Source organism: Zootoca vivipara, chromosome 2 (genome assembly GCF_963506605.1).
Source record: "Zootoca vivipara chromosome 2, rZooViv1.1, whole genome shotgun sequence".
NCBI classification, from domain to species: Eukaryota; Metazoa; Chordata; class Lepidosauria; order Squamata; family Lacertidae; genus Zootoca; species Zootoca vivipara.
In genome coordinates, this window is record NC_083277.1 from 27,898,235 (window position 1) to 27,923,780 (window position 25,546).

At 43.7% G+C, this 25,546-nt stretch overlaps 1 protein-coding gene across 4 annotated transcripts; it reads right to left on the reverse strand.

Moving 5' to 3' along the window:
- Positions 1–731: 731 nt before the first annotated feature.
- Positions 732–25,085, reverse strand: EOGT (EGF domain specific O-linked N-acetylglucosamine transferase). Of its 4 annotated transcripts, XM_060271335.1 has the most exons (17): positions 24,613–25,073; positions 22,798–22,955; positions 20,307–20,531; positions 19,354–19,454; positions 18,364–18,472; positions 18,158–18,252; positions 16,926–17,030; positions 14,149–14,255; positions 13,609–13,712; positions 8,667–8,759; positions 7,562–7,633; positions 7,252–7,338; positions 5,847–5,915; positions 5,631–5,692; positions 3,954–4,073; positions 1,599–1,701; positions 732–1,187 (listed from the first exon to the last, which is right to left on the reverse strand). In XM_060271335.1, the coding sequence occupies exons 3-17, from the start codon at positions 20,514–20,516 to the stop codon at positions 1,041–1,043; spliced, it is 1,584 nt and encodes a 527-aa protein (XP_060127318.1). In that variant the 5' UTR covers positions 20,517–20,531; positions 22,798–22,955; positions 24,613–25,073; the 3' UTR covers positions 732–1,040. The 4 variants fall into 4 exon arrangements, with proteins under 4 accessions (XP_060127318.1, XP_034962583.1, XP_034962581.1 ...); XM_035106692.2 differs by having other exon boundaries at positions 1,045–1,701; positions 24,730–25,085; XM_035106690.2 differs by having other exon boundaries at positions 1,045–1,701; positions 24,613–25,085.
- Between the last annotated feature and the right edge of the window lie 461 nt (positions 25,086–25,546).

Consider the following 25,546-nt stretch of genomic DNA (forward strand, 5'->3'; position numbering starts at 1 on the left):
TTGCCAGGAAATGTCTTCCCATCAAGCTCAGCAGTTCTGAATTTCAAGGTTTCCTGGTGGGGATGCAGCAATCTGGCATTTGCCCCATGCCTGCGCCCCACTCCCTGCCCCAAGTGCACTACTGCTTGATATCTTAATTAAGTTTGCACACGACCCATCTTAACTTTGAAATGGGTGGACATAGTAATAGAAATGAAAAGATGAGGAAACAGATTAGGATTGCTTAAAAACCTGCAGGAGTGAGAAATGCATCTGGGCCAAACTACGTGTTATGATAAACACAGTTTTTCCTAAAAACATGATTTAGGTAACCACTTTTATTCTGAAGAAAAAGCAGCCACAGGGTTCCTAATCTGGATCAGGGCCCTGCACTGGGCTCCTACTAAAAATCCACCTACTCACCCGAGCCACCGCTTGCCCCCTGGCAGCCCTGTGCTTAGTTTTTAAAAGCACGCATTTAAAAACCACTTTGTTTGTACTGTGTAGTTTGGCCTCCCAGATTCAGCTGAGTTCTCTTTCCACCGTCTCTCTTAGTGCTGTGGAGTGCCTTGCAAAAACAGGAGTGTGATGTTATACAAGTCTACTCTGAAGTAAGTCTCAATGAGTTAAATGGGACTTAATCCCAAGTATGGTTTCAACCTGGAAGTCTTAAAAAAAGAAGCAGCAGAGAGAAGGAAAGTGGACCCACTGCACTTATTTGTAACTTCACCCTTCTTTTTAGAAATGGGGGGCAAAACCCCTAAAATAAATAGGGAGATAAGTAGTGCAAATGTTAGTCATCTTAATAAATACACCTTGCAAAATGCAAATTTCTCAAGTAAAATTAGGAAAGGAATTGAGAGTGAGAACATTATTTGGGGGGGATGGGACGCACAGAAATAACAGTGTAAGGGTGGGAACCGTGATATGCAACTCCCAATCCTTTTAACACTTCCTCCCGAGAGGGGAAAAAAATTAAGAATTTATAATTGTGTATCAGAACAATTGACATTTTATAACGCTGTTGTATTTAAAATACCCTGTGAAACTGGGCAATTGATCTAGAATTCATCGCGTTTTCTCCTGAACGGCCATTTGGAATGCTGTGATACATGATCAGCCGCCGAAAGCACCAGGCGGACAAATTCTTCCACGTCGAAGGAGTAATTTGTAAACTTCGGGTGTTTTCCTAGTGTTGGATGATGCCCCTGAAGAAAAGGGAGTGAAAATGGTTTTAAGGAAGCAAAACAAGTCAGCTCTTTTCCCCTGGAAAACAAGCAGCAAATTGAGCACACATTTTAATTCATAACCGCTGATTTATCGATCCTCCCTAAAGCAGCAGCATCAGTAAGAAAACACCTAACAGCACTGCTATTGATAGTCTGAACTAATGGCCAATTAATTTCATTTCTCTCCCTCCTCCAGCTATTCATATAAAATGATCCTTTAATCAGAGCAGAGAATTTAATTTGGGCTGAAGCAGAAGAATCATATTTCATGTGGAAGAACTGAGACGGGTGAAACATATAATAATAATAATAATAATAATAATAATAATAATAATAATAATAATAATAATAATACACAGCACCAAAACACTTTTGCATCCCACCCACTACCTCATCCTGAGGGAACACTTTGTCCTTCTTTTGCCAGGTGATGTAATGGATGCCTCTCAGCCTTGCAAGGTCTAAGTAGCAGCGTTCGTCTTCACAGTTGTACCTGGAGAGGAAATGATGAGGATTCATTAGCAAAAGGAGCAACGGTCCTCTTTAGTGCCTGCCCTTCTCCCGCAGGAAACGGAAAGGAGAATCATTCTACTAGCAATATCGGAAATGGGACAGGCTGTGGCTTCCCCTGCTACAGCTCTTGCTACAGAGAGAGCCAGGGTGGCGCTGTGGTCTAAACCAGTGTTTCCCAACCTTGTGCCTCCAGATGTTTTGAGACTACAATTCCCATCATCCCTAGCTAGCAAGACCAGTGGTCAGGAATGATGGGAATTGTAGTCCGAAAACAGCTGGAGGCACAAGGTTGGGAAACACTGGTCTAAACCACTGAGCCTCTTGGGCTTCCGGTCGGAAGGTTGGCGGTTTGAATCCCCATGATGGGGTGAGCTCCTGTTGCTCTGTCCCAGCTCCTGCCAACCTAGCAGTTTGAAATCACATCAGTGCAAGTAGATAAATACTGCTGCGGTGGGAAGGTAAACAGTGTTTCTGTGAGCTCTGTGAGACTAGCCACATGTCCCAGAAAGCTGTCTGTGGACAAACGTCGGCTCCCTCGGCCTGAAAGCGAGATGAGCACCGCAACCCCATAGTTGCCTTTGACTGGACTTAACCGTCCAGGGGTCCTTTACCTTTACTTACAGAGAGAGCCAAGGAACCAATCCCCTTGGTACTTGGGCTTTGCTCTAGCCTTTCCTGCAGCAAGTATTAAAGAACGCATTCATGCCATCTCTCTCCCTTTTCACCACAACCTTTGATGCAGACTTTTTGGGGGGTGGGCTTGGAAACGTGCTATTTATTTATTTGAGCTATTTAAATAATAATAATAATAATAATAATAATAATAATAATAATAATAATAATTTATTATTTATACCCTACCCATCTGGCTGGGTTTCCCCAGCCACTCTGGGCGGCTTCCAACAGAAAAATGAAATAAAATAATCTATTAAACATTAAAAGCCTCCCTAAACAGGGCTGCCTTCAGATGTCTTCTAAAAATCTGGTAGCTGTTTTTCTCTTTGACATCTGTTGGGAGGGCGTTCCACAGGGCGGGTGCCACTACCGAGAAGGCCCTCTGCCTGGTTCCCTGCAACTTGGCTTCTCGCAACGAGGGAACCGCCAAAAGGCCCTCGGAACTGGACCTCAGTGTCGGGGAAGAACGATGGGGGTGGAGACGCTCCTTCAGGTATACTGGACCGAGGTCATTTAGGGCTTTAAAGGTCAGCACCAACACTTTGAATTGTGCTCGGAAACGTACTGGGAGCCAATATACCACTTATGAACCAAAGTCTCTAAGCAGTGTATATAAAAATCATTTAAAAAGAATGCAGTGGATAAAATAAATCATGACTGTTCATATAAAAACCCCAGAAAACATCCTTAAAATGCCCGCTGAAGAAAGGGCTTTGTCAGGCGTTCAACCAAGGAAGGAGTGGGCTGCCTAATCTCAGGCAGGAAAGCGTTCCACAGAATCAGGCCCATAGGACTGAATGTATGACTCAGTGGAGACAAGCCATGCACCCGAGTCATGGGGCCAGAAACACACAGACATTCTCAAGATCTCAGTGATTGGGGAGGGATACAAAGGATCAGGTGGTCCTTAACATAACCTGCACCCTAGCTTTGTAAATTAATACAGTAACTTTGAACTTACTAACATACAACTCAGAGGCCAAGGACATGCATACCTGCCTGGTAACATGGAAGTTACAGTTCGCAGGCCGATAATTTAGATAAAACTGGGCTTTAAAGAACCTCTAAATCTAGGGTTCAGCTAGCCCCATCCTAGGACTCAAAAAACGATAGCACACTTCATTGTGCCTGGCTTCTATACCACAGAAGATTATTTCAAATAATAAAGGAGTTAAACTATAGGTTTTTAAGGACTTGTTCGGCTCTCTTATGATTTTATTTCTCTAATTCATTTTGTCACCAGGGCATTCCACATTGCTGGCCGGGTTTAATGTGGAGGTTTCCAGCTGCCAACCTCTGCCCAAACAAGTTGGCCAATGAACAGAGTTGTCACACTTCACCTGGTACACATCAAGGAATGTTTCTTCTAACTGTATGACCGAGGTTAGTTCAATATCTGCTCTGACGGAAATATAGAGGCGCCACCTCACCCTCTGTGACATGCGTTTGCTTAAAAGCACGGTTTATAAGCCCTTCTTCGGATCAGGACACGGCAGTCCTATTTTCATGCAAATACAAAAAAGGAGCTATTAAATACATGAGCACATGGAGGCTTACAGTTCAAAGATGACAGCCCAGTCTGGCAGAAAGAGAAGATGGGTGAGCCCTGCTCCATGCATCCCAATGAATATATCAGAATTGTGCGTGATTTTCAGCTGCTCCTTAAATTCGAGCTCCCTAGAGAAAACGTATAAGAATGGCTCTAACATGGGTATGTGTGTGTAGCACAACAGATCGTCATTCAGATAGGTCAAGGATATCTTATGGGATAAGGAAATAAGCTATACACCAGACTAAAATTCCTGCTGATGCTCAAGATCTTAGAAGAGCACATTGTTGCACTGGAGAAATTAAAAGGTTGCCATGCAAATGTACCCAGTAAACTGCTTAGGGGCTAGTCGTCTTCTTTTTTAAAAAAAAGAAATGTACATTATTAAAAACAAATGTTACTCAAACTCAAATCCATTATTAGCCTCAACATCAATAATGTACTGCTCATTCATAGTCTTCAATGCTCATTCATAGTCTTCAATAATGCTCATTCATAGTCTTCAAACTTGTACTTTAGAGAGGGCAATAAGCAGAGCAATCCGACCTGCCCTCCATGTTGGGTTGGGTGGGGGTGGGAGAGACTAGATTAGGCCAGAGCTTTCCAAACTGTGTGTTGCGATACGTTAGTGTGTCGGCTGCAGTGTGTGTAAGTGTGTCACACAAATGCTCTCTGCGCTCCTCCTGGAGCTGGATTAGTTTCAGCTCCAGATTGCTAGCAAAAATGAATTACTGTGTTGCGAAATGATGCATGTCTGAAAAGTGTGTCACCAACAAGAAAAGCTCTGGATTAGGCAGAGCAGAGGTGCTCCTTTGTTCATTCCGCTGGACATGTGAGCAGGTGGGCTGCTGGCAGCAGCCAGAGGAAGAGGCAAGGGCAGGGCTGAGACAGCCCTGGATCCTGACATCCCATTGGTCCCAACCAGGGGCTGACAACCCTCTCCCCACCCCTTTACTGCCCAAGTCACCAGGAGCAATTAATTGGGCTGCAGATGTGACCGTGACCCTGCCCTTCCACAAAGCACTGAGGGTGGGAGGGGAAAAATATTTTATTGTTCTCTTTATTGATCCTTAATAGCGTACACTTATGCATGTTTGCAAGTCCTAATAATACGTTCAGTGGGAATTACACTCTAGTCTAACTATGTCTGGGATTGCAAGGATTTCAACAGGATTTACTTAGAGGAAATTGGTCTGTACAGTCATACCCTGACATCCAAAAGCTTCGACTTCCGAAGGTTTCGACTTCCGAAGTCGACAACCCCGGAAGTCTTTTCGCCCTGCGTGCCCGTTCTGCGCCTGCGCAGGAGCGCGGAATTGCGCTTTGCGCATGTGCCGACTGCGCACTTTGACATCCGAAAACCTCGACTTACAAAGACGGCCGCGGAACGGATCGTCTTCGTAAGTCGAGGTACCACTGTATTCAGTAATGGCTTTACATGAGCAGAAGAGGCAGTTCTCCTTATGGCAAGGTGGGGCAAGCCATTTTCACTGATCTCCTGTAGCCCTCTGGGCTCCCTAAAAATCACCTCCTATGACAAAATTGAGTGCCTCACCTGAAGCGAGCAGAAGCTCTTCCTGCTAGTGCAAAGCCACCACGGGACACAACCTGTCATGCAGGTGCAGAAAGGTGAAACTCAAGTTAGGAACAGCTGCAGATCTGCCACGCCTTGCAGGTGTACTTACTTGTACTTGTAGTTCACTATTTGGACTTCAAATAACGGCAGCGTTTTCAAAGCGTTGGCAAGCTAGGGAGGGAGAAAGAGAGGGAGGGAGGGGGAAAAGCAACATTTCTGCATGATAATTGCTGTTTTTATTTCCCACCCATTTCCTGTACCCAACCACAGCTTCCTTGTGCCCACTGCTCTGTGGAAGCCTTTACTCAACAGAAAACAATCTAACCTCATTTTGGTTTAATATCTTCCTGTATTCCGTACTCCGGGCGAGTATTGTAACTCTGATTTTCCCATCCTGTTGGGGAACAAGCCAAACAAAAAGTAGCAGAATGAATCCATTTGCAAGTTGAGGAGGAGAAAGACCAGCTGACGGACAATGAATAAATTAGTGCCCTTGATGTAAAAAACAATTAGCAGAGTGATTAAAATGTCTTTTCCTTTTAATCACCTCATTTATATCACACACAGGAGAGGTGCACATTCCTTAAAATGGATCGTTCTAATGTGCACTCTCTGTCGATCCTCCTTCCCCAAAAGCAGTATTTGCAACCAACAACTAGTAAGTCATTTCAGAGTCCCCTTATGGACTTGACCAAACCCCTCAACTCCCTGTGAAACCACAGAGAACTTGACAGCGCTACCAGCAGCAAAGGTTTCCAAACTCTTTTGTTTTACTCAAGACAAAATGGCCCACGTCACCGCAAACCACTGCAGTATCTGAAAAAGTGGCACTCACACAGACAGACACAGCATGCTTTATATGTTGATGAATTATTGGGGTGTTGGGGAGGGGGAGGTGTTATTATTTCCCTTCCCAATTTAAAAATCCATCGAACCCTCGGGGGTAAATTGTGTAAAAAAGAAGAAGAAAGAATTACAAAGGTTTAACTGCATGACACCTATTAATACCAGCAGGAAATCAGGGGCATATGGTTGCACACAGCTCAAAAACACCAGCCCCTTGTGATAAGCATGCAGTATATTCTCCAGAAAATATTTAAAAGAACTCAAAAGCAGCCAAATTGATTCCCTCCCACCTAGTATACACCCTGTGAAAACACACACACACACACACACACTTATAGCCCTTTTAATGGAGCCAGCATCTTCCTGCGGATTCAGATATTGGACGAAAAGCAAATGTTGCCCCCTGATTTAGCAAAGGATTTACAGGGTGGCTCTGCTGGGCTTGTTGCTGCTGGACAACTTGTTTTGGCAGCACCAAGCAAACCATGCAACTGCGGAAATGGCTCAAGGTTCAGAGCAATGCCTCCTGTCTTCATAAAGAGATAGAATTCGCTACGGAGAGAGAGCTGGTGTACATTTATCACCCTGCGTGTACAAGATGCAGCAGGGAGCAAGCGCAGAAGTACTACAGGCATGAGGCATCTCCTTCAGTATTTAAATTCTTTGTATTCCCTTCGCCGTTGCAGGGGAGCTTTCATTCGCCAGGAAGATATGCAAGTCAGGGGAAAGAGGAGTGCTCAAAACTACAATGAAACTCAGGACTGTGGGCATCGGAAAAAAGAACTTCTCAAGCTGTGAGCACGATCCGAAGCAAGAGAGATGGCACATGCAAACTCAAGCTTCATTCGCGATTCTTACAAAACGGCACAGAGCATCACTAATACCTTGGGTCCTTCTTGTGTGACATTTAATCTGTGCAGCACATGCTGGGAAAAGGCTCTGAATAATCCTGTACCATGACAGCTGGATATCTGAAATCACAGCAGACATATAGGAATAAAATGCACCCATTTGCTCAATTTTTTTATTATTTTTTTGCTAGTAACAAACCGTCCCCCTTCCCCCCCAACAAAGCTTTTATGCATTGAAGTTCTTCTTATTTAACATATCTAGTTAAGAAGTTCACAAATCTTATTTAAAATTTCTTATTTTTAAAAGGGGTGGGTGGGTGTGGAACCCAACATATTTACTCACCAATGGTGTATTATAGAATAAGCCGTACCTCATTCGAGGCAACAGTGTAAAAACTGCTTCTTTGAAGCATACCTGAAAAGGGAGATCATTAACAAGTTACAGCAGAACTCCTGATATATAATTAAAAGAGGTGAATATAAAGCAGGACCTATTAATACTGCAACAGAAGCCAAATCACAGCGCCAATCTGAGCCCCTTGCGTTAAGCACTGAACAAATGACTGAAACAGAAATAGCATCTGACACAAAGACCAGAGAGGGTAGGATGAGGAAACTTTATAATTGGGGCGGGGGGGGGCAAGGTGAAAACTTTCCTCATGGGGCTACATGAAACAACAGGAGAAGGGGAAATTAAACGCAGCAGACACAATGGAAAACAATGGCAGCTTGCCCCTGGATGGCAGGGGAGCCCCTCTCCCACATTCCTGGAACACAGACACGGTGAGGTTTGAGAGGTCCTGAGCCTATGCTCATATGCACAGCACATTCAGACTATGTGCCTAGAATTAGGTGGGGATAACTGCTGTAAAACCATACTCTTTGAAAGGAGGTTAGAAGTCATTCTTTAGTGCAGGCATCCCCAAACTGCGGCCCTCCAGATGTTTTGGCCTACAACTCCCATGATCCCAAGCTTAACAGGACCAGTGGTCAGGGATGATGGGAATTGTAGCCCAAAACATCTGGAGGGCCAAAGTTTGGGGATGCCTGCTTTAGTGTCCTCTATTTTTATTATTCTTAACGAAAGGCAAATTGAGAAAGCGCGACAAAGCATAAAATGTGCAGAATCCCTTGGTGCTCCTCTGCCCAGAGTACTGAACCTCCTGCTTCATCCTGTGCAAAACCATGAATTTATACCTGTGTGTGTGCAACAGGTCTGCTGCAAGGTACTTTTCTCTCACCTACACCTGCGGAAGTGGACCGTGCAGGTGTAACCTTACAGTACGAGTGAAAATCTTAAAACCCTCTACAGCAAGGGTGGTTCAGCTGTGGTTTAAGGACCCAGACATATTTGGTAACATGATCACAAAACTGAACCAAAAGCACTGACTTCTGGGTACAGCCATCAGTTGTTGTTGTTGTTGTTTTAAAAGCAAAATATTCCTCACTCTCTTTGAATCGTAGGATTTCAAATGTATTATTTCGTAGTCTGTAAATGCCTTCCACGTTTCGCTGAACAGGTCTCCGTATCCATAGGCACTCTGTGAAAAAACAGAAACAAATGGAAGCACAAGTAAGGTTTCAGTGAGAAACGACTGATAATCATTTCCACAGCTTTCAGGCTTCTCTATAACCCTCCTGCCTTAAGGTTAGAATCGTAAACACACTGAGCAGGGCAGGGCAGAGCAACTTGTGGCCCTCCAGATAGTATTGGACTGCAGCTCTCATCATTCATGACCATCGGCCATGCAGGCTGCAACTGAGGGGAACTAGAGTCCAACAACCTCTGGAGGACCACGGATTCCACATCCTTGCAATAGACAGTATCCCCACCAAGCCCTAGGGAACTTACTCCCAAGAAAGCATGCATAGTAGAGTGATGACTTTTTTACAACCTCATTTCCCTGTATCATAATTTGGTGAGCTTTCATTAAAGATTAGATAAAATCTTACTTTCAAAGATATTTGATTTTAAAAAAACCTCACGCACAAAATTATTTTAAAAATTTTATTCATCAGTTTTTTGACCATTTTTGAAGTCACTGTAAGCAGATATAAAATTGAACCCAAGCTTTAGAGGCACATATATACAACATTATATAGGGTCATCAAACACACAAGGAAGCTTTTTTTAGCTGCAGTAACAGTATAGACGCCGCTAGAGGACGATGTTTTGCTACCTCTCCTGTAGGTTCTTTTCCCAGCATGCCCGGCAGGGTCTGCTGGCTGAGTTTTGAGGTCCCCAAAAGGGGCTTTTACCTTGCGCAGGTGTGACATTTGTATACCCTACGTTGCTAAGAACACTCCCCATTGTGGAATGTGGTGTTGTGTCCAAATTTGATACGAAATATATATAGAATTGTTAATACAATTTTATGAAATGGTAAAACGGCATACAAAAAAAATTAAAAATAGTTTGTGTGTGACCTTTTTAAATATTTCAATGGAATATACCTCATTTTAGTCATTAATAGGCAAAAGTTCATCCATTTGTGCTACAGGAAATAGTTTTTAAGGAAAAAATGAAAAAGTCATCACCCTAATGCCTAGCTACAACAGCGGCTAGGATTTTACTAGCCCCCAAATGGAAAGACAACAAGATACCAACGAAATAAGAATGGCAAGTTAAACTTATGGAATACGCAGAAATGGTGAAACTCACGGGAAGAAGTATGAGACAATGGCAATAGAGACTTTAAAAAAGATTGGGAACCGTTTATGCTGTATGTACAGAAACACTGTAAAGAAATGGACTCATTAGCAGGATTTAAGTAAACACTTACAACTAAGAAAACAAATAAAATAAAATAAAAACTTAGTTGGTCTTACCAAAATAAAAACTTAGTTGGTCTTACCAAAATAAAAACTTAGTTGGTCTTTAAGGTGCTACTGAAGGAATTTTTTAAGAAAACAAATATAAGGATTAAGAAATAATAATTTGGAAACTAATTAAGTGTAAGATATGATTGGAAAGAAAATACGGTATTAAAAAAAATGATAGGAATAAAAGAGCATGTAATTAAAAGCTTAACAAAATAAGGAAAAACAAATTAAGCAGAAGTAGGCAAATACTTAAAGAACCGGAAGAGGAAGTTGAGGGAAGTTATAGGGTGGAGGAATATTTGGATTCTTTTATTATTTTGCTTTTATATGATAAATGTGTGGTATATTAAACTGTAAAACTAATTTAAAAATTTTTTTTTAAAGAAAGCATGCATAGCATAAAACTCTCTGTAATCAGCAGCGTGGTGCTGTTTTGTTTCCCAGAATTAAAGGGAATGAAATTCAAACTTTGGGTCTATTAACATTAGACCAGCTGATAAATGAAGAGGATGATTTTTTTTATACATATTCCATCTTAAGAGACAAATGCAGATTACCTACAAATGTTCAATGGCAATATCTCCAGATAAAACACTTGCTAACCGCCATCTACGGACCAGCAGCTTTTACAGCCTCAGAGACCCCAGATATATTGAAGCAGTTGGTTAATTCTTACGCAAAACAAATAAACCGACCATCAACATATATAAATCTTTGTTATTAGCAAACCAATTTGATAGACAGGTACTGAGGGAGGATTGGAATAAAGAGTTAGAGATCTCAATTTCGACCACACAGCGGGAAACTTTTTCAACTGCTATAACAAGGGTGCCTCTGAACCTTAAATTGAGGCTCATACAAAATTTGAAAAGGGGGGACATAGATCAGCCTATTCATTGCTCTGGCTCTGACCTCCCCCTCCCCAGGCACTGTGGCCCTTGGAAGGTTACCCAGAAAGAAATGTGGCCCTTGGGTAGTAAAATTACCCTCAGCCCACCAAACACACACACATTGTACACCTTGCTATATTTGTTTGTTTGTTTGTTGGGAAACGTGCTGGGTACGTTTCCCCCACTGAGTTCCTGCTTTGTTTCACTCACTTATAAAGAAACTAACATTTAATAAGAACTGTAATTTTGCAAGAGCCAAAAGCTACATGCATTGCATAGGGGGGGGGGGGAGCCTCGCCGCCTCTATTCAGCAAGTTTAAGCAGTTACTTGGCACCACCATCTGGCAATGTAAGGAATTACCGTAAATGCATCTCTTTTGTCAATCAGAATGCCATTACAGAATTTCAGAGTGATTGCGGGGAAGCAGGAAACATTCTTAAACAGTGCCGCTTCCCAAGAAATGGTAGTGCGGTTGAAACCCAAGCCATATGGGGTTGACGGTCTTGAACGGAGAGCCCTAAGTATAGCTGAACTGGGTAGGGATGAGACCAGGGACTCTGCTATACAGCTGCAAATAAAAACATTTTTAAATGTGTTGTAAAGTTCAATACAGTGTACAAATGTGACACTAGATGGCGATGGTGAGCTATGGCAATTTCAATGCATCTTTCAAAACAGTTTTTTTAAAAAAAGCATTTCTGCAGCTTTTTTCATATGTGTGTAGATTCTACCCAGGAGCACCACTTTTCATGCCAAGGATCAGCACCATTAGCAAATAAAGCATCAGTTCCCTGTTGCTTCTACTGCAGGCATTGCTGGTTTTCCAAATACAGGCTACACTGCGGATCTCCAGATATTGTTGGCTGCCATAGGCCATGCTGGCTAGGGCTGGTGGGAGTTGCAATTACTGTACATATTTATTTTATAAGAAAAAAGACACTGGTAGACCATGCAGAGGGGAGAAAAAACATAAGAATAGTCTGCTGGAACTGGAATCAGGCTTCCTTTTCTCACAGTGGCACAAAATCTGCTATAAGCGGGCTTGTGAAGAAAATATCCAGCAAACGCTGGTGGCAAAGAACCCTGAAGACTATTGGGAAGCCTGGCAAAAGGGTGTGGGCAGTTCCTTGAACTGTCCAGTAGGTGGCAGGGACACAGTTATTTTAAGCATCAGTTGGTGACAGAAGGAGGGCAAGACAGGGAGCATAACACAACAAAACAGGAAACTCCAGTCTTTCCTGCAGTGATTCCCTGCAGGATGTTCACATAATGATTCTACATAGGAATATACACACACAGTCTTTAAAACATTGTCAAACTAGTGACTCGTGGGTAGAAAGATGTGCTAGTAATCAGGAAGTGCATCTGTTTGTAGTATATTTACAACCTAATAGATTTTTTGCTTGTATTTTGGGGATGAGGGGGAGGGAGAGAAGCCTTAACTTATAGAATAAGAGAACAAGAAGAATATGCATTTAAAGAAGATTGGAAAACATTTAATGAATATATGGGTGAAAACTGTGTACATTTGAAAACGATGGCAGCATTAAGATAAATTCAACTGTGTAAATAAGTTTTGATGGATGTAAAAATGGAATACTGAATGGTTTAGTTTATGTAAAATATGCAGGGATTTGTGGCGTGCAAACTGAACCATAGACGGAGAAGAAGGGAAGTCATTGATATTTTAAGGTTGTTTAAATGAATATTCTAAAAGGTAAAATAGAAAAACTTAATAAAAACTATACCCCCAAAAAGGAAAAAAAGAGACGCCTCCATAAGGAAGTAATGTTCAAGTGCTAAGACAGAAGGCAGCCACCCACTCTGGCTGATAAATAAGATATATAAACTAGGCATCAAACGGCTCCTAAAATCAAGGCTGCAGTTGCCAAAATGGAATGTCTAGTCGCCATTTTGGGTCAAGATGTCTGATTTTTCAAATGACTGTGGTTGATTCACAGTTAAACATCTGGCTATTCAGATGGCAGCCTTGAGGTAGCTTAAGAGCTTTGAGAACTTAAAAGAAGAAAAGCCACTTGATCCTGGGACAGTCCACGTATTTATTGGCCTATTCCTACCTCTTTTTCCTAATGGTGATTCCTGCTCCTGCTACACAGAAAAAGCAGTTTGGTTCCAGAAACTCACTCCGGTGGTGCAGATAAAATAAAGCTGATAGAATTCTACAGGGCAGGGTATTAGTGTGTGAAAAGAGTCAGGATCCAATGAGCCCCTGATGGCGGGGAGGGCAGGAGCCACCGTGGCACCCAGGGATTATCACTTGGTCGGAAAGTGGTCCTGGCGTCTGGCTAATTTTGAACACTGACTATATCCCTCCTATACAATCCTGTTGGAAGGATAGTTCACTTAATCCAGCTCACTGGGGACAATGGTTTATACCAGTCTATGCACAGAGCATCTGGCACAGGTAGTAGTAACTATGCTCCTTGCTAATACTGCCCATGGTTTACATCAGACAGTGAATACACTACACCAGGCACCCCCAAACTGCGGCCCTCCAGATGTTTTGGCCTACAGCTCCCATGATCCCTAGCTAACAGGACCAGTGGTCAGGGATGATGGGAATTGTAGGCCAAAACATCTGGAGGGCCGAAGTTTGGGGGTGCCTGCACTACACCTGTGAAAACCAGCATGTTGTGAACAGGAGATCTTACTCACGGTATCCCACATGACAATGTTGGCGTCTGTGCTGAACGAGTTGGTAATGTGCTGAGTGATGTAAAGGTTGACAAAGTCACAGAAATGGTGGTACATGTTAACACCTGAGAGAAGAAAGAAAAACGAACCTTGTCATGTCTTTTCATTTGAAAACCTCTGCGTACTCTTAACACTTTCTCCTCATTTCACTGGAAGAATTTTGCACCAGGGCCATCTTTAGCATTTAAGCCTGTTTCTATGAATGCATAAGACATAAGATGAATTCATGGAACTAATTAATTTCGTCTTGCGAGGCATCACTGTGCTATGGTCATGTGTAAGCTGCCTATGCACACAGAATACATCATAATTGGCTTTTAGCCTGCCCCTAAGTGTGCTGGGCAATATCCAATTTGCTGGAGCATGCTGCAAAATAATGCAATACATGCAGAATGCTGTGCATGTCAATGACCTTTAGATGACCACCTCCAAACATACCATCCTGACATACTGCCAGGAGTCATACAGATCTGCACATACGAAAACCACACTGGCTTGTACCTGCATCAAGTTTCATGAAATAAGTTGGCTTGTCAATAATAACATCACAACTGCCATCTTCCATAGGCCTGGAGGTCAGTTCCATATATGTCTGGAGCTCCGCAAACCTGTAATTACAGTCATTTAATAGAAGCTGCAAAAAAATTATTTTTTAAAAAACCACCACCCGTATCCAAAGACAATAATTTAAGCAATGCACCACACAGACCTTCTCTTCACTATGCTGGTGAAGTTAGACAAAGTTTGACAATTAAAATTATTTTTAATTGTAACTGAAGCTCCTTCAGTAAGGCTTCAAAAGGTTAAACTCTGCCTTTGATCTCAGGAGCAAGCAGCCTCTTTGATCTATAAATCAAGAGCTGCGGAAAGTTTCAAGAGAGAGAATCTCTCTGTCCGTGCGTTTCCAATATCCAGTTAATTTGAATATATCTACACTCATGTCAAGTGCGCTGTCCATGATTTTAAAGACATCTCGGCAAAGACACAAGTTATTCATGACTGCAGGTACAAGACCAATTAGCATGATCCATTTAACAGCCTAGCAAGTCTCCTCCATGACATAATACCATTTGTATTGGCTCTCAGCTAATGGGACTTGAGCCCTGCAATATATTTCTGGAAGATGGTAACTAAGAGGAGAGGGTTCTCTATTGGATCAGGTATTGTTTCAATAGGAGGAGGTATGAATTGGAGGTTCTCTAAATAGAATCATAGAGTTGGAAGAGACCACAAGGGCCATCCAGTCCAACCCCCTGCCAAATAGGAAACACCATCAAAGCATTCTTGACATATGGCTGTCAAGCCTCTGCTTAAAGACCCCCAAAGAAGGAGACTCCGCCACACTCCTTGGTAGCAAATTCCACTGCCAAACAGCTCTTACTGTCAGGAAGTTCTTCCTAATGTTTAGGTGGAATCTTCTTTCTTGTAGTTTGAATCCATTGCTCCGTGTCCGCTTCTCTGGAGCAGCAGAAAACAACCTTTCTCCCTCCTCTATATGACATCCTTTTATATATTTGAACATGGCTATCATATCACCCCTTAACCTTCTCTTCTCCAGGCTAAGCCGTTCCTCATAAGGCATCGTTTCCAGGCCTTTGACCATTTTGGTTGCCCTCTTCTGGACACGTTCCAGCTTGTCAGTATCCTTCTTGAACTGTGGTGCCCAGAACTAGACACAGTACTCCAGGTGAGGTCTGACCAGAGCAGAATACAGTGGTACTACTATTACTTCCCTTGATCTAGATGCTATACTTCTATTGATGCAGCCCAGAATTGCATTGGCTTTTTTAGCTGCTGCAGAATAGAGAAAGGGCTTTTTAACCTGTTTATAAATGATCTAGAGTTGGGGTTAGCAGTGAGGCAGCCATGTTTGCTAACAATACCAAATTGTTCACGGCAGTTAGAACAATGAAGAGCTCCAAAAGCATGTCTCCAAATGGAGTGAATGGCCTATAAATCTTAATACACACATGGCACTTGAATTGGTGGTGACTGACCAAGTCAGGGGTTGTAGCAGACAGCTCACTGACAGTGTGCGGTAGCTATGAAAAAGAGAAATTCCATGCTAGGGATCGTTAGGGAAGGAATTGAAAACAAAACTGAAGATCTCATAAGGCATTTATGATGTGACTGCATTTAGAATACAGTGGTACATCAGGTTACAGATGCTTTAGGTTACAGACACTTCGGGTTACAGACTCCGCTAACCCAGAAATAGTACCTCGGGTTAAGAGCTTTACTTCAGGATAAGAACAGAAATCGCACGGTGGCGGCAGGAGGCCCCATTAGCTAAAGTGGTACCTTAGGTTAAGAACAGTTTCAAGTTAAGAATGGAACCCTTAATAAAAATATATTAAAAAGAAGAAGAATGGAACTCCAGAACAAATTAAGTTCTTAACCTGAGGTACCACTGTACTGTGTGCAGTTCCGATTGCCTCGCCCGAAAAAGGATATTGTAGGGTTGGAAAAGGTCCAGGAAAGAGCGACCAAAATTATCTAAAGAATGGAGCAACCCCACTAAGAAGAACATCTGCAGCATTTGCAACTTTTTAGTTTAGAGGTAAGAAAAGCAGGATGTAACATGACAGAAGTTTATAAAACTACACATGGCATGGGGAAAGTGTGGAAATTCTTGTCCCTCCCTCATAACACTCAATCGTGTGGACCTGGGAGCAACACCTGACGGATCAAAGCTTCCCCACCCTTGATACAGGCTATACAAAACAGGCCACATCAATTCCCAGGTGTCCCTATTACTTATGGATTTTCATGTTAAGAAAAATAACAGTTCCCATAGAAAAGAACGTAATGCAGCCTATGATGACCTGCTTTTCATTGCTAACATTCTAGACTGGAATAACCATCACCTCAGTCCTTGTCCCTTTGCTCCACCACCATAGAAGCCTGTTTCTTCCTAAAAAAACAACTGCACCCCTAACTACTGCTGTGACATATGGTGGGAGACAGGCACACCAGGTTCCGCCCAACATGTGCACATGGCGTCATGCATCTCACAGTGGTATGGGGCCCACAGGAGGGCCCAACAGAGCCTGCAGTGCCACGGGAGGGCCCAATGGGGCCCGCCTGGCTGCGGAACACTGAGGGGGCTTGGCCCCTGCATTGAAAATTGGGGGGCCCCTCCACCCCGCCCCCATAGATGGGTGTGCCTGGTGGGAGAGAAGGGAGTACTCACCTGTGCACAGTACTAGGAGCTGAGCTTTTCTGCAAATATGTCTATCGTAGAGAAATAAGAAAGAGCAGACAGCTACAAATCTTACCAAGACTGTAGAGGGCTCTTCCGCTGCCCTTCAGCAAGGAAAGATTGAATGTCTAAATTGCACCGGCCTCCAATTTCACCCTTCTGGAAGAAGTCTTCATTGAATCTATTTAAAGAGGGGAAACATTACAGGGGTACCTCGGGTTACAAACACTTCGGGTTACAAACACTTCGGGTTACAGACTCTGCTAACCCGGAAGTAGTGCCTCGGGTTAAGAACTTTGACCCAGGATGAGAACAGAAATCGCGCAGCAGCAGGAGGCTCCATTAGGTAAAGTGGTACCTCAGGTTAAGAATGGTTTCAGGTTAAGAACGGACCTCCGGAACTAATTAAGGTCGTAACCAGAGGTACCACTGTATTAGCATAAGTTCAAATCAAGTGTCAGTTCTAAACTGGACTACCATGTGAGCACTCTTGATTAATGATGTACATCAAAGCATTGATTCAACATCATGCTTTAACTTGCAACTAAAAGTCACTCTGTACAACGAGCATGCTTACTCAAAATAAAACTCAGTGGTATTCAATGAAGCTCACTGCCAGATCACGAAGCACGAGTTTGCAGTCAAAGGCTACAATCCTAAACACTGTGACTTCCATATAAGCCCCGCACTGAATATCGCGGGACTGACTTCTGAGTAAGCGAGCGTAGGATTGCACTGCATGGGATATACTGGAAACATGGGTTGCATGGATCCCTGAAGTGTCTCGTGTGAACCAAAATGGTGATGTCATTGCTTCAACATGCATCCAGCCTACAGTTCAATCAAGACAGCTGCAAATGTTTTAAGGTTCTCGAGAAATAAGTGCAACGGCAATACAATGACTATATATAGACACACTTTTGAGGTTATGAATGTAAAACCGAAACAAACATAAAACCAGCCACCTAGGAAATAACTGTGTTTTTCCAAATTCAGAAAGATGTTTGCAGAACCCACTATAGCATTGTAGTTCAGCAACACCTGGAGAGCCCAAGGTTCCCCATGTCTGTTCTACAATCATGAGGGCCAGCAAATGATTCTTTAAAAAGTAAAAAAGAAGAAGAGATTTCTAAATATCATTCTTGGATGATTAATCCTATGCAGATTTCTGAGTCCTGGCATATATCTGTTAATGACTATTGGAGAAGAATAAAAAAAAATAGAAGTCTTTTACAGATGAGCAGAATTGCTTAACAGGGATATTTAGTGTGTCTGTTTCTCCTGTTGAAATGTAAGTAAGGTACGCACCTCTCATGGTTTCTTTTGGGGTTTCTTAAATCAATGTATAGATTTGTTGCTCTGCAATACTGGAGGTAACGAGAACATTGAAGTGAAGAGTCTCCCTATAAGGAAATGACAAAATCAATATATATATATATGTATATGAAGAATGGGCGGAAATGGAGCACAGTATCAGGAAACAACTTCCTCTGAATGCGTACAAGCATGCTTACCATTGCCTTAGGTCTGCAGTGCGTCTTCACTTCATCCATCCTCTCCTTAACATAACCAAAGTCAGCTTGCTTCCAGAATACGTGCTGGGCCTCCTCGATGGTGTTAGCCCTTACATGGCGAAATAATGCAAAAGTGTCCATTTGAGAAAACGTCAAGCTTTAACTATGGGAATAAACCCAGTCTATGGGTTAATAAATGCCGCTGCACAACCTTATAAGCTAGGTTACTGGGTGTAACAATGAACAAGAGCGAACTTCCACATATTCTGCCTATGCACAAAAAGGGTACCACTTAATTGATCTGTAAGAAGGCATGGGGGGGGGGGCCTGCTAGGCATTTGGGATGGGAATCGATCAGTAGTGGAGATGTTAGCACTATTATGCATATATATATATATATATATATATATATATATATATATATATATATATATACACATACACACACACACACACACACACACACACACACACACACAGTGGTCCCTCGACGTACGGACTTAATCCGTTCCGAATGCACATTCATAGCTCGAAAAGTTCGTAAGTCAAAAAGCGGTTTCCCATAGGAATAAAAATATTCGGAAAAATTTGTAAGTCGAGGAAACCGCATTTAAAACTGCCAACGGTTTCTGTTCGGATGTAGAAAAATTCGTAAGCGTGCAGCCATTTGTCCCGTTTGTAAGTCAAAAACATCGGATGTTGAGTAATTCGTAAGTCGAGGGACCAGTGTGTGTGTGTGTGTGTGTGTGTGTGTGTGTGTGTGTGTATGTTGCACTACTATATCCCTGGTACCGGTATATGTTATCAGAACCTGTGGCTCTGGAAAAAACAAATGGCAGCATATAAATTGGGAAGCGTTTGCTCTAATTTGGGTCTCATTTAATGTACCAAATTAAATAAATACCAGCAGGAGGTCTCTATATGCAACTGAGTGTTGGGTTTGGCCTGGGCCTGAGTTTGCAAGAGGCGCAGGGGTGGGGTGTATCTTACCATCCAATCTCAGCATAATCACATCTCGGATATCCAAAACGGTTTTCAGGCTTGCATGATTTCTCATAACCCCAACAGGCTTTCAATTTCTTCAAGTATTTCTGGAAACACAGGAAAATGCCAACTTTGCTTTGGATGATGGTGCCATGCTGCTGAACGAGCAAGCTTGCAAAAATGCACGCGTGATCTACAAATAACCTGCATGTACTTTTTACCTCTAAAGATCTGAGCGTACTTCCAGTTCTACACATGGACATGCTGTAAGTCAATCAAAGTGTTTATTTCATAAAATCTATATACCGCTTGACTGTAGGAAACCTCAAAGCAGTTTATGAAAAGAACAAAACAGTTAAGATTGTCAGTAAAAGCATTCAAAGCGTTCTAAAAGTTAAAACCAGCAATAAATTAAAAACACATCAGCATTCTATGTATCTGGGTAGGCTTGGACAAACAAAAATGTTGTTAGCAGCAGCCAAAGAGAATACAGAGGAAATTAAACACCCATGGAAGCATCTATCAGATTAAAGGCTCTAGAGCAGCCTTTCCCAACCTGGTGCCCTCCAGATGTCAGCCCTGATCGTTGGGCATGGCTGGCTCGGGCTGATGCTACCTCCCTGCGCACTCCATCCTAATATTCTTACCAGATGCAGACACGGATAGCTTGCGCACCCGTCAAATCTATTTCTTTCTCTTCCCACGCCCTCTTCTGGCACCTTACATTTTTTTAACACCAAGCCTGATCAAGCGTTATGGAGAACTTTGAAGCTTGCACACTATTTTGTGACATTTTGGATAGCCCAACAAAGGCAAGTGACCTAACATGGAGTCTGGAATCATCACCGTCATGGTTTCTGGAAAAGAAGCCAGTTATCATCACCTTCAACCTCTTTGATTCTAAGAACACAACAAATCGGCCTTAAGCTCCAGTAAAGAAAAAAAAAAGGAGTATTTACTTTATATGGGCAATGGAGATCTTTCTTGCAGGCTGTGGCAAAGGGCTGGTTATTGTGCAAAAAGTATGGGATATGTTCCTCAGGCAAGTTGATGTTTCCATAGCTATACAATGGCACTTGTGGAATGTTGCTGCCATCAGTAAGACTTTCACCTTGGGTCCTGGCCAAGATTTGTTGAAGTAGCACTCCAAATGCAAGCAGCATTAACATGGCAGTCTGGAAAACCTAAAGCAAACAGACAGAAAAAAAGTTTAAGAATGACGTACCTACAACTTCAGCTAATTGATTCTAGTCAACCATAAACCTAAAGCCTGTGTAAGTGTGAGTGTTTTTTAAAAGCATGCAGCTATAGATCTCTTGGCAAGAAAGACTCTCCTCTTGTCATAAACATGGGTTCATATCACATTTATCGCTGTTGCAGATGTGGAGCCAATAGGCGAAGGGAAACTCTTGTTCCCAAGAGATGTCTGGGAACTCAAGTCAGGAAACCGTGCAGGATTCTCGAGGGATTTGCTTCCTCTGCATCCAAGAAAAGAATGGAAACCAAAACAAACGGAGGGCAGAAAAATGCCTGATCAGATAGCCACATTGCCTTTTGTGTATGTGGAATTCATGGGATTTTGCAGTTAGTGCTTTCATGGTTCAAACTCTGTCCATGAGAACCTCTTAAAAGCCAAGGGGTGAGAGGCAGTTCTGATACAAATTTCCACTACCCCAGTAGATTTTGAAAAGTTTCTCATGTATGCAAGTAAATGGGAGCATAATCATATCATAGCTAAAGCAACATGTAAGAAAAGGTGGGGATTTAATAATGGAAATGTAAAGCCAAAAAGATGGATGATCATCCAAATCCATTGAAGGCAATGCTAATCTAGGCTGTATGGTGTCCAGACCAAGGGAAATAATAGTACAGATAGTGTACCATTTTGAGCGGGGATGCCATTCCTGGTCCCCGTGTGTGTCAGCAGAGCATGCATAAGCCTGTTAACACCCCATTACACTTCCACCCTGCCCCCCTTCCTCTGGCTTCTGGGTTAAAAGGGGCCCATGTGTCAGCAGTTGAGCATCAATTGGACATGCCTAACATGGTTGCTGCTTGTACCATTCTGCTCTTCCTTGGACAGACCACACCTGGAGCAGTGTCCAGTTCTGGATGCCACGGATTAAAAAGGACATTAACAAGTTGGAATGTGTGCGGAGGAGGGCAACTAATCTGATCAAGGGTCTGGAATCCAAGCCTTATGAGGAACGGTTGAAGGAGTTGGATGTGTTTAGCCTAGAGAAGAGGAGACTGAGAGGAAATATGATAGCCATCTTCTAATATCTTAAGGGCTTGTTTCCTCCTGCTCTGAGAGGGAGGACTTTTCCCAATGGCTTCCAGTTACAAGAAGGGAGATTCCAACTAAAAATCGGGAAGAACTTTCTGAAGGTAAGAGCTGTTCGACAATGGAACGGTCTCCCTCGGGAGGTGGTGGACTCTCCTTCCTTGGAGGTTTTTAAGCAGAGGTTGGGCGGCCACCTGTCATGTATGATTTAGTCGAGACTCCCGCATTGCAGGGGGTCGGACTAGTTGCCCCTTGGGGTGCCTTCCAGCTCAACAATGTTATGATTCTATAAGGTTCTTGTGCTACGGCACAAAATACCAAACAACTTAGGTCCAGGCTACAAGGTAGCCTTATGCATATCTGAAGACACGTTCAAACCAAACAACCCCTTCACAACCCCCAAAAGCTCAGCTGGACAGTTACTTGGGCTCTCTTGGCCACTGCCATGTAGGTACAATTATTCACCTGCACCTCCGTTCAGTGGAATTCACTGTGAGATTTCCACCTCCTGTGTTCTAGCTACTGGCTGACCTGTTTCAGTGCCTGAAGCTCCACCGTGATAGAGTGGACGCTCAGGAGATCATGTGGATAATCTTACCCATCTCGCCATTGCACAATGAGATTAGTGCCTTGACAGAAACACTAGCCATGCAGTTGAAAATTCCTCTACTCTTAAAGAAGAGTGTGTATTCAGGTTCGGTTATGCCTTTCCTGCAAAAAATTTCAGGGCACACGCTTTTCCTTTCCAAATTTAATACATACCAGTTGATCACAGTGATTCATCAAAAAAAAAAAGTGTCTGTGGCCCACTAATACATTGTAAATGTACTAAGAGGAAGAAAAGGGACCACCCAAGTAGTTTCTGGAGTAAATTATACATTGACTTCAATGCACACTGTTTATTATCGACTACATTGCCTAACGTAATTCTCTCCACCATAATCTGGATATTTTTGAGCTTTTTGAAACTGAACTTCCTTCTCCTGAAAGTTTTATGAATGCAAAGCTTTGCCCCTATTCCACAGCATATCACAAAATGCATAGGGTTAGCATCATATTCTGTCTCCATGAAACACATAATCAAGTACAGCAACTCTGTATCTTCTTGGATTTTGATATCTATGTCCATTTATGCTGGAAGACACCTGACAAACCTATGGGCTTACCTCTGTGCTTAATGGCTCTGAGTCCTTAGGAATGGGAAGGTAAAGAGAGAGGTGCTGAGTGTCAGCCTCCCTCCCTGCTGCAGAGCTTTCAAACAGGACTTAATTTGCACCAGGGCTCATTGCCATCATGGCGTATTTTTCAGTGCCAGGGTTCATACCTGTAACAATAAAGAAAAGTGTTTCTAAGCATATGCAGAGTATAGGATCATACAATCACAGAATACTGGAGTTGGAAGAGACCATGGCAGTCATCTAAGTCCAAACCCCTGAAACGCATGAATCTTCCACCCAACACCCATATCTAGTAGATATGGTCTGCACATAATAATAATAATAATAATAATTCATTTATACCCCGCCCTCCCCAGTCAAAAACCGGGCTCAGGGCGGCTGACACCAACAGAATTACAATAAAACATAAAAACAATTAATTAAAATACAGATTAAAATACAGTATTAAAATTTAAAGTGCAGCCTCATTTCAAGTAGGCCATAAATCCAAGCCATGAGGGAGGAAAACACAGGGGTCAGGCTGAGTCTAACCCAAAGGCCAGGCGGAACAGCTCTGTCTTGCAGGCCCTGCGGAAAGATGACAGCTCCCGCAGGGCCCTGGTCTCCTGGGAAAGAGTGTTCCACCAGGTTGGGGCCAGTACTGAAAAGGCCCTGGCTCTAGTAGAGGCCAATCTAGCCATTTTATGACTCGGGATCTCCAGAATATTATTATTTGTGGACCTTAAGGTCCTCTGTGGGGCATACCAGGAGAGGCGGTCCCGTAGGTACGAGGGTCCCAAGTCGCATAGGGCTTTAAAGGTCAAAACCAGCACCTTAAACCTGATCCTGTACTCCACCGGGAGCCAGTGCTGCAGACTCCACAGCCCCATGCTTTTTCTCTTGCTGCCCCTTATTGCTTGGATCCCAGAATACCTGTGTAGTGCCACCTCTCTTAGTTCATACACATCCCTCTTCAAAACACACACTTTTCCCACAAAGTCTTTGGCTCATTCCCCTAGTTCCCACGCCTTAACATAGTTAGGAACCCTTTGGCCAAGCATAAACACATGCAACTTAAACAATGCCATGTATTGCGCCTGCCTGCTTCCTTCCTTGTTTCAAATTTTGGACTAAAAGCTCCCCAGGATCAGGAATCTCTTGCACTGTGCACACAGAAAGTGCTATGCAAACAAGAAGGATAACAATAATGTTGAAGTATCCAAGCGGAAATATCAGGCAGTCAGAGATATGGAACAGGGAGAGAGGATGACCTACGAGGTATAAGGACAGGTCCCTGAAGACAACAGAGGAAGGGAAGGGGAATAAATGAAGGCAGCGACAAACAGAAAATCACACACTTGCTTCACAGATTTAGGTTTCGCTGCAGCATGGAAAAAGCAGGGGAGCCAACCGCGTGTCTTCCAGATATTGGGATTGCAACTTAAACCAGTCCCACCCCAGCCAGCATAGTCAATGGTCAGGGATGATGGGAGCTGTGAGGACAGCACATTGGCTGTCTCTGTCTGGAGCAGAGGAAGGGGTTGTGCCAAAAAGCCTGCAAAGGCAACTCCAGACCTTCAGGCTGCAAGGGGAAAGAAGTCATATGGAGAAAAGTGCCCATTTGGGCCACTGGACTATAAAGAGCAGAGTTCAATGGGATTTGCTCCCAAGTCAATACGCACAGCTAGATCCATGCCCGATAGGATAGCACGGAGCTAAGAACCCTCGCCCCATCTTCCATCTGCCCGGTTCTATCTCTAGAGATGGAATTTGCAGAGAGGCGGCACCTGCACTCAAGGAAGGAGGGAAGAAAGCCACACTCACGAAAAAGGAGGTGGGGTGGGGAGAAAGAAACCAGGAACTCTTATGCCTGCCGCCTGTAGGAAACTCCAAACCGACGCGAGAAGGACTGCGCGCCAAGGAGCCCCGTCCTCGTTGCACCTCCAGCCCTGGAGACGCCCCGGCCCGAAGCGAAGCCAGGCGCAGCGTGGCGCGCTCTCCGACCCAGGCCTGCGCGCCTCCTTGCAGCTTGTCCCTCCCGGGAGTCGGTGCCAAAGCCGCCGCCGCCGCCGCTCGCTCCTGTGAGGAGCTCCCCTCCACCGGCGCCGAAGGGGGAGCGCGAAGCGACAGCAGCCAGCGGAGAAGGGAGGGAGGGGAGGAGGGGCCACCACAAGGCGCAGGCTCGGCCCTCCGGAAACCCAGCGGCTTGGCGCCAGGCCTGGAGCGCGCCGCCGCCTGCGCCACCTTTTGGAGACGACCAAGGCGGAGAAGAGCCAGGTGGGGGACTAGACCTCTCGCGGACAGCCCGATAGGCGAAGGGAGCAGACTAGCGAGGGTGCTACAGCTCCCGGGTGCCCAGAGCACCCACCTCTCTGACCCACCACTGAATTGGTCGCAGAGGGCGGGAAAGCAGCCGCTTTCTGCTCAGGAAAGGGGTCCTCCTGGCTCAAGGCGCGCGCTCTGCCGGCTAGGCGCGCCTGGCATCGAGATTCAAGGCAATTCAAGGCGAGAGAGCCTTGAATCTCGATGCAGTTTAGTACCGGTAGTGACCAGCCAAACCTTTATCTAGCCGAGGGCCTTTCCAGCTGTTTGCGAGAGCTCCGTGGTGGCCAAAGTTTAATGCCACACTGCCCACACAAAGGACTCGGCTGCCCAGAAAACGTTTTAGATGTGTTGTAAAGTGCAATATCCAAATGTTACACTAGAGGACGACAGCGAGCCTACTAGCCCTTCGCATTTGGGGATCTTGAAACAAGCC

Coding starts and splice junctions, on each gene's coding strand:
- EOGT (XM_035106692.2), bottom strand. CDS start 20,516: ATGTTAATGCTGCTTGCATTTGGAGTGCTACTTCAACAAATCTTGGCC. Junction 18,473..19,353: donor GATTATGCTGAGATTGGATG/GTAAGATACACC, acceptor TCGCCATGTAAG/GGCTAACACCATCGAGGAGG. Junction 5,693..5,846: donor AGATATTAAACCAAAATGAG/GTTAGATTGTTT, acceptor CTCCCTCCCTAG/CTTGCCAACGCTTTGAAAAC.